Source organism: Anarhichas minor, unplaced genomic scaffold, assembly GCF_050575085.1.
Source record: "Anarhichas minor isolate MPS153535 unplaced genomic scaffold, ASM5057508v1 ptg000006l, whole genome shotgun sequence".
Taxonomy (NCBI): domain Eukaryota; kingdom Metazoa; phylum Chordata; class Actinopteri; order Perciformes; family Anarhichadidae; genus Anarhichas; species Anarhichas minor.
Genome location: NW_027466452.1, coordinates 2,642,245 through 2,657,500, shown reverse-complemented (window position 1 = coordinate 2,657,500; position 15,256 = coordinate 2,642,245). Strand labels below are relative to the sequence as shown.

The window sequence follows — 15,256 nt, the reverse complement described above, 5'->3', positions numbered from 1 at the left end:
TTCCATTTTTGCAAGACACTGATAGTAAACACTAAAATCAGTTGTAAATTAGAGATAAATCAACTTGCCTAGCAGGACTTTAGCATCCTCGACATCAAAATCACCATCGCCATCTGTATCGTATGCCACCAGTTTACCTACAGCAGTAACACACACATGTAGACGTTCTGTTTGTTCTCACAGGAACTACAGTAAAAAAGGTTGAGAAGTGGACATTTACATGCATCATTCAACACAGACGGACACTTAAAGACATGCACCAAGCTTGTGGGAGACGGGACACTGGTTATCTTCTGTCTCATCAGTGTTTCCAACTGTTGGCATGAGCAAAAGGATCCTACATAAAACAAATTGTGTTGTTTTATTTTTTATTAATAATAAAAATCACAATCTTGGTGAATCCCTTTAATTGTGGGGAAATATGGGAAACAGTGAGACGAGGTGGGTAAAAACAGGAAGTGGCAACAATCAGGGCATTTTTAGCTAGAATGTACATTACTAAATAAAAAGGACATTAATGAACTCTTGGAGGAGCCTACCCTATAAAAAGCTTGTGAGGAAGTGTTCTAGGTTTAGGACCAGTGGTATCAAATGTGTTGGGTTAGAGTCTGCCAGCTACAGAGTAACTGAACCTCAGAGGACGGGATGGACATGAGGTCAGAGCCCTGGATCTAAACCAGCTGAGAAAACGTTTTGTTCCAAATCAAGGCAGTATATTATTCACACGTTCCAGCTAAACAAGGAACACAACTTCCATCAATTTAACAAGGAGCATGTCATCGACGAACATCTGGAGAAATGACAGCCTTAATATTTTAGATTCAAGGCTCTGAGAAGAGTGTAAGGGAGAGAGGGAAATATCTGGAGAGCACAACAATAAGGACACAAGACAACAACCAAGAATGGAAGTACGGGGTGGGAGAGAGATATGCCTTGGGATTTTTACCTTGCAAGGCGTCAGACAGGTTAATTTGTAAGCCCTTAGCCTTGTCTGCATGCAAACACAAAACATACATATTGGAACAATAGCTTGATTAGGAAATCAGACAGAAGAGATTCATAATTCACACAAATAATTGAGTACTATACAAACTATGTTTAACATGAGTCGTTAAGGGTGCAGATTAGTGGCAGACATTATTCTATGATCAACAGTAAGAGACGTGCATCTAACAGTACAGATCAGTGAAGAAGATTCATTGTTATGGGGTGGTTGCAGTATAAATTGCAGTCCACATGCTACGGACCAATGAGAGCCAAGTTATTTTGGTGAGTCAAATATATGTTGGTCATGAAATGCTACTGTAACAAATGGAACCACCTAACAAAGCTCAACAGTGAAGTTGCAGAAGTGAAAATCTCATTCTTATTCTGAACCGAGGATTTGAAAATTTAGCCATAATGTCGTTATCAAGCAAGGAGGACTAACCACGAGCTGCGAGACTGTGAAACGACGGTATTTTGAAAATGCGTTTCTGAAAGCTGCCACGCAGTTGACGAATCCGTCTTAATTTTTAGATCGGCTGTTAGCGTCGTAGTTTTTCTGGGGTTTCCGGAGGCTGTGAGGTTTACGTGACGAGTAGCTGCTTCACTCTTAAAATAATTATGTACGCAGTCTTGTACCTTTGCACTTTTTCCACTCCGGATCAAATGTTTTATGGTCATGATTCACCCCAGACCGATTGGCTTAGTTCCTTCCTCATCTTTATACAAGGAGTTTCTGAAACGTCAGTAGAGTGAATGAATGGGAAATTCACTTCCGGAACTGGAGCCCAGGGCTTTTAACTCACTTTTTACACCATCGTCCTAGAGCTGTACTGAAATACAACAAATTCTCCATTCAATATAATGTTCCCAGGGGACTCTTGATCTAAATTCATCTTTCATCCTCCCAATCCAATATTTTTTGGCCCCGGGACAACAGTACGTCCTTAAGCTCGAACCCTGTTGGAGCAGTTTATCAAGAGGCCGGTCACTGTTGAGCTCTATGGTTAAAAAAAAAACACTGTACAACCAATGGTGACCCATGATGGTATATGAGCCAGGTTGTTCATTTACTCAAATGTATCCAAAGTCTGCCTACATAAGCATGCAGCTTAGCCACACAGCATTGACAATCTATTCAAAATTAACTGATGTTCTCGTGGCATTTTTCTTTCACTTGATTTGACTCATCTGGAGGCTGATTTGCATCCTATTTTCTTAAGAATTTGACGGCAGACTGAAGTAGACTCGTGTCAGGTTGGTAATGAATGCTAATGTGATGATAGTGCTCTGACAATGGTTAATAGCATAGTTCTTATTCAACAGTTGAGATGGACTTCAGGGACAGATGACAGGTGCATGTGATAGTGGACAGATGATATCCGAGCCTAAACTAGTTGCTTGCACACATTTCCAGCAAGGTGCATGAGGTGGAAAAGACTACAGAAAGGAAGAACATATTCAGATACTCTTTAATCCAAATGTAATCGTGATGCATCAAGTACTTACCAAGGACTCCCTGATAGTCCACCAGGTCAAAGTAGACCACGGCTACAGATGTCCAGACGCCCAGCAGGGCCAGCACGATGAACCAGGTGAAGAAGCTGCTGCTGGACCCAGAGTCCCCCTTCTTCCCATTCTTATTTGCAGATTGGGTTTTAGAACCATCTGCAACATAAAGACAGTGTATGATGTCAGATTCACTAGTTCACACTTCACGTTTTTTGGAGGGAGGCATCGTTTTTACACTCAAATAAAACTGTGCTGTACATTCAAATCTACAAAAAAGAGAACAGCAAAGAAAGCTGAGCAAAAGCATCACCCACACACTGTGTGTATGTATGTTGCATAAGCAGCAATATGGTCAGTGGTTGGTCTTTGAGAAGCTGACAGCCAATGTTATGTTACAGTCTCATCACAGACCTTAGTAAGTAACAAAGTAATACCAAGTATCCCTTAATCTCGGGCTGTCCTCCAAAGAAATTCTTAGACGAGAAACACTCAAGATTTTGTCCACTTAATGAGTTTCTCTACGAAGAATCCCACCAAAGCACCATCTTAAATCTTGTGTTTACCAGAGATGTGCTCATAAGTTTCTTGGAAATAAGTAATTCAGCAGAAAAAAAAAAAAAAAAAAAAGATTAATCGACCCAAGAAATCATAGTCGACTAAGACCAAATCGACCTATTAGTCGACAAATTGACTAAGAGGACCCATTTTAAATCTAAGAAAACTCTTCAGACATCCACACTACTACATTTTAGTTTTAAAATAAAAAATGATCTCTGTCCAAGCGAGCGTTTTAGCAGCATTTCAGAAATAATCTCAACCCACACTGCCACACCTGCGCACATCACGTACACGTACACTGGCTATGCGCTTGGCGGGCTACATGTAGGGCTGATAACACCGCTGGACACGGACATTGTCACAAAGCGTTCCAAAACCAGCTATCCTCCTGCTTATGTAGGCAGTAGTAGCATTAGTAAATGCTGAATGTAACTGCACAACAGCTGCTAGTATAGACAAAAAGGTCAGCATGGATGTGTTCCGAGCCAAGGCGCCGGAAGTAAGGGGGTAGGAAGCAGGGAGGGGGCCACTGGCTCACCCACTTTGGTGTTGGGATAGTGTGATCCCATCACATAAAGCTCTCTGGTTTTGGTTATGCCACTGGACAAAGAGTGGAATGACAAAAACGGACCCACAATGAACCTGGTTAAAATAAATGTAAATATTTAAATTAACTGGGATTAGCTTGGTTGGTTTACCTTTTCTCACCCTAAATCTCAAGATTTATCCTCAACTCCAAAACGGGACTCCAAGAAATGAGCTAACTATGTGCCAGTTGGACACATCTGCTACAAAAAGGACCATTAAGATACTCTGAAATGTTAGATTTTAACACTTCTGGGCATTCGGTTAGGAATCATACGTCATCTGCGGTATCTGCGCTAATCCTCAGAATGGCTCTGGGGAAAGGAGCAGGGGTGTTGGGAATTCCATGGGTGCCGACATCCCACAATGCATGATGGGAGAAAATAGTGGCAGAGAGAATGAACAGGTGTTGAAGTCTGTTACATAGTGCTAGGTCAAACTCGGACACATACTCAAAGAGCAATATACAGTCTAACAATCTGCACAGATACAATGTTACCTCTGAACCAGTACAAAATCCATTGATACCCTAGCATGATAAACTCAATACACTGACATCTACATTTGAGTAACAGACATTTAGTTCAAATTGTCCTGCTCAAAATCCATTGAAAGAACCCTGAAATACATCTGGTCATCTGGTTTCCGCTTCACTCACTTATTTGGTACCAGGTCCTTTTTTCTTTTTAAATACTCGTTTTCCCCTCAGTGTATGCGGGATTCTGAAGATCGAGAAAACGGCCGTGACATCAACTTCAACTGGACACTCGACGAATCCAACAGTTCTCATCAGAACTCCTCACTTAATCCTTAACCCTGCAACCAACCAACCAACCAGGCCCCTCAATGACCTCCACACTCCTGTCCTTCTCAGCTCTCTTGTCCGTAGCCTTTGAAGCTTTCTTCACCTTGCATTTCCCCAGTTATCACCATGGGGATAGCATTGACGACAGGAGACATGGCAGATTCAACCGTGGTCGCTGGATCCCCCATCCTTCAACCGACTGCCTGGGAAAATGGTATCTCTGCCTCCTGGTCTCACCTCCTCTGTCCCTCCCTTCTTTCTCTATTGACTGGCTTTCTTTCGCTTGCTCATCTGTCAGTAATCCTTGCTCTCTGTCACTTTTTTCTGAGCACGATATGTTTCTGGAGGTCAAACACAGCTATTTATAGTGCTGTTAGACCAGCTGGCTCTGACACACAGAGAGGAGGAAGAACAGGCTGAGCGGGCACTGCCAGCTTTAAAGGGCCGCCCCTTTCCCTCCGATAGGTTTTACAGTCACATTTCACTACATTTTCATATTAGAAAAAGAAGCTTTGCAACCAACTGAGACAACAAAAACAGGGTTCAGTCTTCATTTTGCATTTACTGTAATTAACCCTTTGATTCAGCTTTATTTAAGGCATTTGTAATGCACGTTTCACTCCACTCTACTGCTGATGTCACTTCAATTTCATAAACACCAAGGCCTATCCAGATTGGAAAGGTGCAAGAACAGCGTCATACTGAAGTTTCACTCGACAGCAAATACATTTTTCTGAGCTATTTTCTTTAAGTGGCGCAGAAGCATTAAAACCAATGAAACTGCACTATAGCAAAAACCAACATATGGATGCACAATTATGGCCAAAATGATAATCACAATTATTTTGATCAATATTGAAATTGCGATTATCACTAATATTCATCGATTTTAGGGACACAATCATCATCATGCTACTGCTAATGTACAAATCTTAATGTTAATGTACAAAACGATTCCGGTATCGGTTTGATGCTGTGCTCATGTACTCATACAACTACTTCGATACAACCGCACCCGATTCCACTGCACGCATGGTCGTGGACACATGCAGCCACTTTGCCAGGAAGTGAGAGAAACACTGAATCACTTCAAAAGAGCAAAGAATAAACCATCTTTTTTGACATATTGCACAGGATTATCTTTGCTTATGACGGTTATAAATGGCTACTGATTAGGGCTGGGTATCGTTCAAAATATTACAATGCCAGTATTCTTTAAGTGATACCGAGACGGGTATGAGGGTTGTGAACATTGCGGTGCTCTACAGGGCATACTCACACAGACAAGATTAACATCCACAGAGATTTCAAATTCCATACAAATAAAAGTCACATTGAATATTGCCCTGAGATGAAACCACCAAATATAAACCTTCATCCGAGATGCTGAGTCACAGTCAGCCTCTCTGACCTTGGCTTATGGAAAAAAGTAAATGGTTTTATGAGATACCACATACAGATCCATAGGCATTAGGGATTGGCAACATATGTGAATATGGTTGGACAATATAACTAAATCGTTGCCCCTAGTTTAAATCAATTAGGAATCGATTTTTTATTTATTTTTTTTAAACGTGCAGCAACAACAAACTGCGTTCAGCAGAATAAAATGACAGGCATGATAAAACTGATACCACCATCATCATCATCATCTGCTGAATGAAGTGTTGCTGTAGCTACAAAGTGGACCTCAGGGCACAAACTGAAGGGAACCGGCATGGTGACATATGTGACAGCAAGAAATTCAGGTTTACACATTCAAGTCATCGTTATTCTAATTATCAATGCATCACAGCAGTGAATAGGAGAATAATGAGGTTAATCTGACTTCTTGTTCTTCTGCTCCCAACCCATTTCAATTTCTCAATACAGTTCAACAGCAGACACCTCATACATAACCAGGTCAACCTAAAGTGCATTATTATGGCTTGTTTTCAAGGATGCAAAACAAGCCCACTGCCTTAATAATGACTCATGTTAAATTCCCACTGTTAATCACAATTCCCTCACAAACCAACACTGCCACAATATTATATGGACACACCTCACACACAAGCTAGCACAAAAAATAACTTCACACACACTTCAGAAGAAAACATAAAAACCATGCACCATACCTATCTGTTCTTCTATGCACTTCATTCTCATCGGACCACAGCAGCTAGTTCACGTATGTACATGAACACACACACTAACAATCTTCTGTTCCAAACAAATAGGAACTCTCTGCTCCGTCTCTTCTCTGTGAGGCTCAGGACAAGTTCAGTCGGAGACGTTTCTCTGCGTCTTATGTAAGGGCTGCTGTGCACGCCTTCAAACCAAACATCTCTTCCCTGTGACTTTGAACAAACAGGCCTGTTCAGTAGGGGTGGGGATCTCTAGGCACCTCAAAATTCCATTCAGATTCTCAGGGCTACGATGCCATTATGAAACCATTAGAGATTCATTTTGATGCATCGAAATGTTTCTATACATGATTTAGATTTTCTCACTGTGACTATCTGCTATTTTTAAAACACTGCATATTGGTAATGATTCATAATTTAAAAAACTGATGAATTTACTTCCATTATCTTTTATTAATTCAATATTAGCAACAAATAGAAGAGATGCGTCAACTGGAGGATTACATTTCCTGCACTGCAAAGAGAAATAAAACGGGGCCAGTAGCAGGATCCTGTAGTAAAAACACAGCTCAGAACAAGCCGACTTATTCACCAATACATAATGTAGACTTCTCTTCAAACATTCAGCTCTCGTACAAACAGAACACTCCCTGGAAGATGTGGTAAAACTACATGCCACACATAACGTGTTACTGCCGATTCCCCCCCCCCCCCCCCATGTTCATGTGTACACACATGCAGGTTTAACCATCATTCTACTCACTCACATTCACGAAGCTTTGACAATGTGGAATTAATGCCAACCGCTGACCCAACATTAAAACAGCTGTCTGGATAAGTGAGGACCAGGGGTTCTCTATTTGAGAAATGCCTTTAACAAAACCCACACATGTGATGATTGACGTCCACCTAGCAGCCAACTACATCCACTCCTTTAGTGCAGTACTGACAGAGACCTGATCTGTGACAGTGCACAGTAGTACGTTCCAATGATGGAAGAAATCCCCAGAAAGTCACTAGCATTAGCTAGAGCTGTGTGTCAAGCTAATTCGATTATATCACTGGCTCACTGCAAACAGCTGGTCATAACAGACTACTATACTTGATATAATCATGTGCCATTTACTGTAACATGGCACCAGAAAATACTGGTTTCTGTTTTGCTGGCAGGCATCATGGCCTCTATAAAGGACACATCAAACACAGCATTGATCCCAATGTCCACAGGCTAGAGCCGAGTGCTTTCTTTAAGGATTTGACTAGAGTAAAGAAAACGAACCTGGATGTGACAACATATCTTGCTTGGCTGCTAAATGAGGCACGAGGTAATTATATACATTTGTTCAGACGACCAGAATAAATTATCATTTTTTTCTTTATTTAAAAACCAATTGCAATCTTCCCATTATCATGCACATCGTATTTAAATCTTGCAACACATTGTTTAAATGCAAAGTATTCAACTAGGGGAAAATATCAGCAATCCTAGGGCGGATCAGAATCTGTCTGGCCTCGTCTGTACGGTATGCATGGCTCTGTACAGGAAACAGGGCAGAGCTGGACAACAATTAAACCCAGTATGTCACATTGCCCCAGAGTCCTAACACCAAAAAGCATGAAGATCAGAGGTGACTGTTCAACGTGCGTGTTTGGTTTGATTCAACAGCAGACAGAATGATGCAGCATCAAGCTAAAATATGGTGAGTTTTCTATCTCAAGGATTTAGATAAAAACACGCTCTGCACATGCAAAGAACACAGCATCACACGTCAGTCAAGGCTTTTACCCTTACAGCTGTGCATACTTCAGCAACTCCCAGCCATTTGGAGAGGGGGGGGGGCTGAGGGATTGAAATGATACATGTAGAAAAGTAAAAATAATGTATGACAAAGAGACATGTGAATGGGTTAAATAAGACTTGAGTAAAGGTCAAATATATCAACAGAAATCAACTGATGATAAGTTCCCCACTCCCATATGGATTCTCACGGATCCAGGATTCATTCTACCATAAGATCAGACATCGTGAGATAGTTCAGCCTGAGTGCCTCTAAACTGTTAAGTGGATGTTGAAAACACCCCGCATACAATTTACTGTTTACACATCAAGCTCGACTGAGTGCCAAAAGCAATATTTGATAAGCCACTCTCAGTGTTTGATAATATGATGTAACTCAAATAAATACTAATAAAGGGCACGGGCCTTTCTCTTTCAGTAGTGGGTTAACTACGGCTTTAGAAAACCTCACTTTGATTTTCACCTTTACTTTTTGCACGTGCTCTCATTCCAACGTGTCTCACCATCCAGTCAGCTGCTGAACCTTTAAACTACTTATTGTCTCTCACTGATACAAGATGCAACTAACTGTCATTATACATCTTTGTGAATATAGTACTGTGTCTGGAAAAGAAATGCTGATGTAGCATTTTGTTTCTTTTGAAAGAATAGACTAAAACATACAGGCCATAGAGGTCTTTCATCATTTGATTCAAATATTATACAATTGTATCCATTTCTAATTGAATAAATGAGTTTGTTCTCCCTTCATATATGAAATCCTTAGTACTTGTTGCGCGTGTCATTGTAATCGGAGCATACACTGTTCAACCATACAGCATGCATCGGGGCTGTGGTGGGCGGGGTTAAGAAAAAAACACGAGAAAAACTGAACATTTTGTTCCCTGACTTTTCTAACATAACAGTGCCCTTTGATCCGCTCCTACGGGACACAGTATTACCTCTGAAGAGCAGGCTACTATCAGTTGAAAAGCAAAAGGTGCATATTTTGAAGATGCATTACATTTTTCTTGTTTGCCAACTTTGTCAGCTTTCATTCATCTGGAAAATGTGGAGCGCTGAAAGTTGGTATCAACAAATGCAGCACCACGTGTATTCAAACCACATTTATTTTCATAGAAATATTTAAAGTTATTTTTATAGTTTCTTCTGGTCACTCCACTGTATTCCATATAGTCTTGCTGTGGTATGGGGGCTACCATCCCAGTCTAACTTGCTATAGGGGACTCGAGCCCCGAGCAGGCGGTAGAGGACAGTGTAAAGTAAAGTAAAGTTACTTATGGTTTGTTTGAACACAACATGGGCTCATGCTCAGGGACCCACAGACACACGTCAGCGTGGGGCTGAAATACACTACTGCATCACGCATCGGTATTCGGTGCACTAAGAATCCATTAAAGCCTACTATTTATCTAAGCGGTACTTTGTCCACTTTGACTCTTATAAATAAAGGGACAACGTGCCGAGTTTGTTTTAATAACTCCAGAGTAACGTCACGAAAACATTCGCGAGGCGTTACACCATATTTGAAGAGAGCCGCGCGCGATGCCCTCTTCCATTCCGAATACAAAAGCAGAGCTATCGAATGTAATGGGGGTCCCCCACTAGCCACGTATAACTCCACCCACGGCTTCTTATATTGACACGTGAGCATTTGGAAGAGTGACTGGAATAGAATGGGGGCGGGGTGCTCAGCGCCCCGGGGTGCACACATAACCTACTGGCACTGCTGGTACAACTGAAGGCGCACAGGCCTATATGTCTGAGTGGGTTATGGGGGTGTAAAATATATAAACTCACACGAGAGCAACGCTTAAATTCAGTGCGTGCCGGCGTTCCACTGTAATCACACGAGCTGGAGTTGCAAAGACCAACCAGCCGGAGCACCGGATGAACAACTAGCGTATCAATGCTACTGCAACAATGCTACTTCTGTCGCGTCCTGTTAATATAGAGTTATATAGGCAAACTAAATGCAGAGCTAACGATAGTAACTATGATTTTGTTTCGACATCAAAAGCTCTGCGCGTTAAATAACGTAATGTAATGTCGGTAACGTAACGTGACATCGTTGACGTGTTCACATTAATAGGAGAAAGGCTGTGCTTAAATGAACAGCGCTACATGCTCCACTAACCCTGCTTAAACAGACTCACTTGCACGGAGCAGCTAACACGTCTACAGCATCTTCTGAAGCTAAATTAAGCTAGCTAGCCAGGACTGGGCCCTGGATGAAAGAACAGCCTGACACCCGATTAACTTTGAAAGGCTGCAACGCATCATCCCACCACAGCAACCAGCGATACAACGGGACAGAAAAAAAAAAGCAGCGACGCACCTTTGGGTTTTACGTGCACTTTAGCGCTTTTCTTTGAAACCATGGCGAGTATCTGGCTGGTGGACCTCTGAGAGAAGAGTGGAAGAGCAGCTGGAGCCTGTAATTTTAGCACTGAAAAGGAATCAAATGTACTTCTCCTGCTTCATAAAGCCCAGAACCGCCTCATCCACCTTGGGACAAACAGTTCTTTAGACCAATGACAGACTCGCCACACAGAAATAGGCGGGGCACGTGAACTGTCAGACCAATTGACTTCGAGGGGCGTCACGTTAATTCAACCCTGTGGATAGTCTTATCTTCGCCCCGCCCCCCTGCCCTTCTGGAACGTGGCAAGATGGTAGCTCCCCTGCTTTCTTTTTTTCTCTCCTCTCCAAACCAATTTATATTAGAATCTCAATAAATATCAACACACAACAGCATATAGATTTATGAATTCCTTATTTGACCTGATTAATTACAGTAAAATTCATTAAAGCAGCAATCTTGGCCTATAGGCCTGCTTTCAACAAGGCTGCTCATTTTCTCTTGGGATATTTCAATGTGAATGAATACATATGCATAAAACACAACTTTGCATTTGATTTATATTCACAGTTTCCCTGTCAATACAGAATGAACAATGACATGGTCAGTCAGAATTGCATCACAACAGCATACCACATTAGGTACACCTTGCTAGTACCGGGTTGGACCCCCTTTGCCTTCAGAACTGCCTTACTTCTTCGTAGCATAGATTCAACAAGGTGTTGGAAACATTCCTCACAGATTTTGGTCCATATTGACATGATAGTATCACGCAGTTGCTCCAGATTTGTCGGCTGCACATCCATGATGCAAATCTCCCGTTCCACCACATCCCAAAGGTGCTCCATTGAAGTGAACTCATTGTCATGTTCAAGAAAGCAGTTTGAGATGATTTGAGCTTTGTGACATGGTGCATTATCCTGCTGGAAGTAGCCATCAGAAGATGGGTCCACTGTGGTCATAAAGGGATGGACATGGTCAGCAACAATACTCAGGTAGGCCGTGGCGTTTAAACGATGCTCAATTGGTACTACGGAGCCCAAAGTGTGCCACACCATTACACCACCACCAGCAGCCTGAACCGTTGATACAGGCAGGATGGATCCATGCTTTTATGCTGTTTACACCAAATTCTGACCCTACCATCTGAATGTCGCAGCTGAAATCGAGACTCATCAGACCAGCCAACGTTTCTCTAATCTTCTATTGTCACATGTTGGTGAGCCTGTGAGCCAGCCTCAGTTTCCTGTTCTTAGCTGACAGGAGTGGCACACGGTGTGGTCTTCTGCTGCTGTAGCCCGTCTGCTTCAAGGTTCCACGTGTTGTGCATTCAGAGATGGTGTTCTGCATACCTTGGTTGTAACGAGTGGTTATTGGAGTTACTGTTGCCTTTCTATCATCTCCAACCACTCTGCCCATTCTCCTCTGACCTCTGACATCAACAAGGCATTTTCGTCCACACAACTGCCGCTCACTGGATATTTTCTCTTTTTCGGACCATTCTCTGTAAACCCTAGAGATGGTTGTGCGTGAAAACCGGTTTGAAAATCAGTTTGAACTTCAGCAAGTCGTCTTCACCATGTCTAGATGCCTAAATGCATTGAGTTGCTGCCATGTGATTGGCTGATTAGCTATTTGTGTTAACAAGCAATTGAACAGGTGTGCCTAATAAAGTGGCCGGTGAGTGTATATGTGCATGGAAAAAAATACATATAAACAGAAACAAGTTTAAACACAATTTTAGCCAATAGGCCATGGTGGGGGGATCTGAGGGGTCTGGTGGTGCTGTAAGGGCCGAGAAGCTCTAAGATATATGTAGGGGCGAGACCATGAAGAGGTATGTAGACAAATAGAATGATTTTGATGAGCCAGTGTTAGGATGTAGGAATAGGGCTGATGTGGTCTCATTTTTTGGACCTTGTTAAAAACCGGGCAGCAGCGTTTTGCATTAGCTGTATATGGTAAAAGTTAGCCTAAGAAAGGCCGAGGTAGATGGAGTTACAGTATGTGTTTATTTATTGTGTTATAGTATTTGTAACAGCACTTTCAGCCACCTTTTACTCCAACAGCCGATTGAAAGAATATGCGGATGACTTGCTGACCAACCATCAACACCAACAGCTTCATTTGGCACAGGCCCGAGACATCAATGTGTTTCATAAACATCAATTGTAAATTCGTTGGCACCTTTACAACATTCACAACTAGCTGCAGGACAAACCAAACACACGCCCTCCAACACGCTGACCATTTGGTTATCTCACATCTGGTCAGCTCACAGACAACACAGCCCCAGGGTGTATTATTGGGGGAGGGTGTGTGCTGTTCTCACATACTGTATGTATGGTTGAGTGATTGAGGAGAGCTTTGAATTGACCTCACCATTGTGTGTATAGTGATTGTAGTTGTGAGGAGTGATCTAATCACTGAAATGGAATGGAATCTGCATAATGGGTGTGTATGGGGGTGTAAGCAGCTTCACCCACAAGTAAACTGTCATGTTCAAAGCTCCTCTTGGCTCCCTGTACAGGTTGAATTAGGGCTTTTACAAATTATTATAGCAATCAATTATGTTTAAATACAATCAATCTGCAGTGGCGTATATGTTTCAGAGGAAACATGCCACTGCGGAAAGATTCTTTGGCAAAATGTTCTTCCACTGCATGATGTAGTTTCACCACATGATGTAGTTTCCCCACAGTGAAACACAGAGGTAATTTACACGCTCGACTTTAACAACAAAGAGGCTCAAGCTTTAAGTCAGCATGGCCTTTTTTATAACTGTGGGCTAACTTATCATTATTTTCATTATCAATCATTCTGCCAATTATTTTTTCCATTAGTCAAATAATTCATCGGTATTTAACATTTCAGAAAATGCTGAGAAGGGGCCCACAGCATGTATGGGCTCCTGGGGAGTACACCAGACAGAGACTTACAGTTTGATGTCTTTTGAATTACTTTCGATGTAAGTAGCCCTTTATTTCTATTATTGGGATTATGATGTATTTCAGATGATTAACAGATCATCTTTGTTCTAATTAGTTATATTATGATGAAGTACATGTAAAGCTAATTCTATTTTATAGACCATATTTAAGTTACCTTTCATGGGAAATATTTGGCATGATTTAAAGGATGACTTTATGTTTCAACAAGATGTTGTAATCTCTTTCTTTCTTTGTGTAGAACCAGGGCAATCAGAAGCAATCACCTTTAAAATAACTTCCTGGCTAAGTCAACGGAAAAAGTGATTGTAACCTTGTTTGCTGGTGGTTTGTGGCTCCAGTTAGAACATTAAATCCGTAACAAAGATCTTATGAACTGTGATATAACACAAAGAGCCAACGACATAGCGCACACACTCCTACTGTTGTTAGCAGGTAGGCAGCATGATGTGTTGTGAGCCCTTAGAGCCGAGAGGAAGTTAAAGCAGCGTCACCTTGTGGGCTCTCTATCTGCTTGGTGATGGATAGGAGTTGGGTGCAGTATCTGCAGGGCAAAGGGCAGAGTGAGACCTTTCCACAGCGAAATGGAGGGTTGTAGAAAGGAATGGTAGCTGTAAAAAGCATCTGGTGTGGTCTTAAGAAAATGAAATGCTCTCTTTTGGGGACATAGTTGAGCTGAATGGCCTCTCCTGTCTGATTCACAGCGGTGGGACAATGGACTAAATTAGCCTTACCGTTGCATGCAACTAGTAACAATTTCATTTGTTTGAGAAATACAGAGCTGACACACCATCACCAGTCACCGACTATTGAATATAAAAAGTCCATAGCTTTATGTCTCCATCTTTGCAAGGCTTGGACAGGAAATGTGTCAACCTCTTCAACTTAGCTCTGGAGTTTCCTCCCTGACACAAGAATAGGCCTTTCTACAGAAAAGGCAGCAACGGGGGGCAGCATGTTACAAAATGTAGATGCAACGAGAGGGTTGAAAGATACATTCCAGTAGCCACAGTCACTGTATTGCCAGCTGTACGATGGTTCCAATGGACTACATACTGTAGCACTACTCCTGCCCTCCCACATCTTGCTCAACAGGTTCATATTTAATGACAGAATTATGTGATTTCCCACTTTCTCGCATTTCTGTTGTGTATGGTATGTACTCAACTAGCTGTTACTTCAAAGTTTTAGTCCAAGCAACCCATTTTATTATCAAAAGAAATAAACAAAAACCACTGAATTGAGAATGACCATTTTTATTTAATTTAATTTGTAAGACATGATTTCTGTTGTGTTATGTGCGGATGTGGATGCGTGTGGTCTCTACCACAGGGATTGTGCAAAAGGCCTCTCCAGCCACTTGTCTCACTCCAGCAGCTCTCTTGCGCTCTCTGCTGACAGTGCACATAACATCCACTCTTTCTGGATGACCTGATTCTTTCTAACCCCCTTTATGTATATTCAGTGCCAGCACTGGTGTAACTGTATGGCTGTTCTCCAGCCACCAGAGTGTGTGTGTGTGTGTGTGTGTGTGTGTGTGTGTGTGTGTGTGTGTGCTCTCTGTGGATCTTCACGCAT

At 41.9% G+C, this 15,256-nt stretch overlaps 1 protein-coding gene across 4 annotated transcripts in view; it reads right to left on the bottom strand.

Annotated features, from left to right (window-relative positions):
- The window catches only part of asph (aspartate beta-hydroxylase), a 37,600-nt gene extending 26,718 nt beyond the window's left edge, over positions 1-10,882 (bottom strand). For 2 of the 4 annotated variants that reach the window (XM_076079256.1, XM_076079265.1), the window contains exons 1-4: positions 10,707-10,882; positions 2,494-2,652; positions 947-991; positions 69-137 (exon numbers count right to left, since the gene is read on the bottom strand). In XM_076079256.1, coding sequence (XP_075935371.1) covers positions 69-137; positions 947-991; positions 2,494-2,652; positions 10,707-10,749 — 316 coding nt within the window. In that variant the 5' untranslated portion in view covers positions 10,750-10,882. The remainder of the gene's footprint in view (positions 1-68; positions 138-946; positions 992-2,493; positions 2,653-10,706) is intronic. The other 2 variants (XM_076079272.1, XM_076079280.1) reach the window with 2 other exon arrangements.
- Between the last annotated feature and the right edge of the window lie 4,374 nt (positions 10,883-15,256).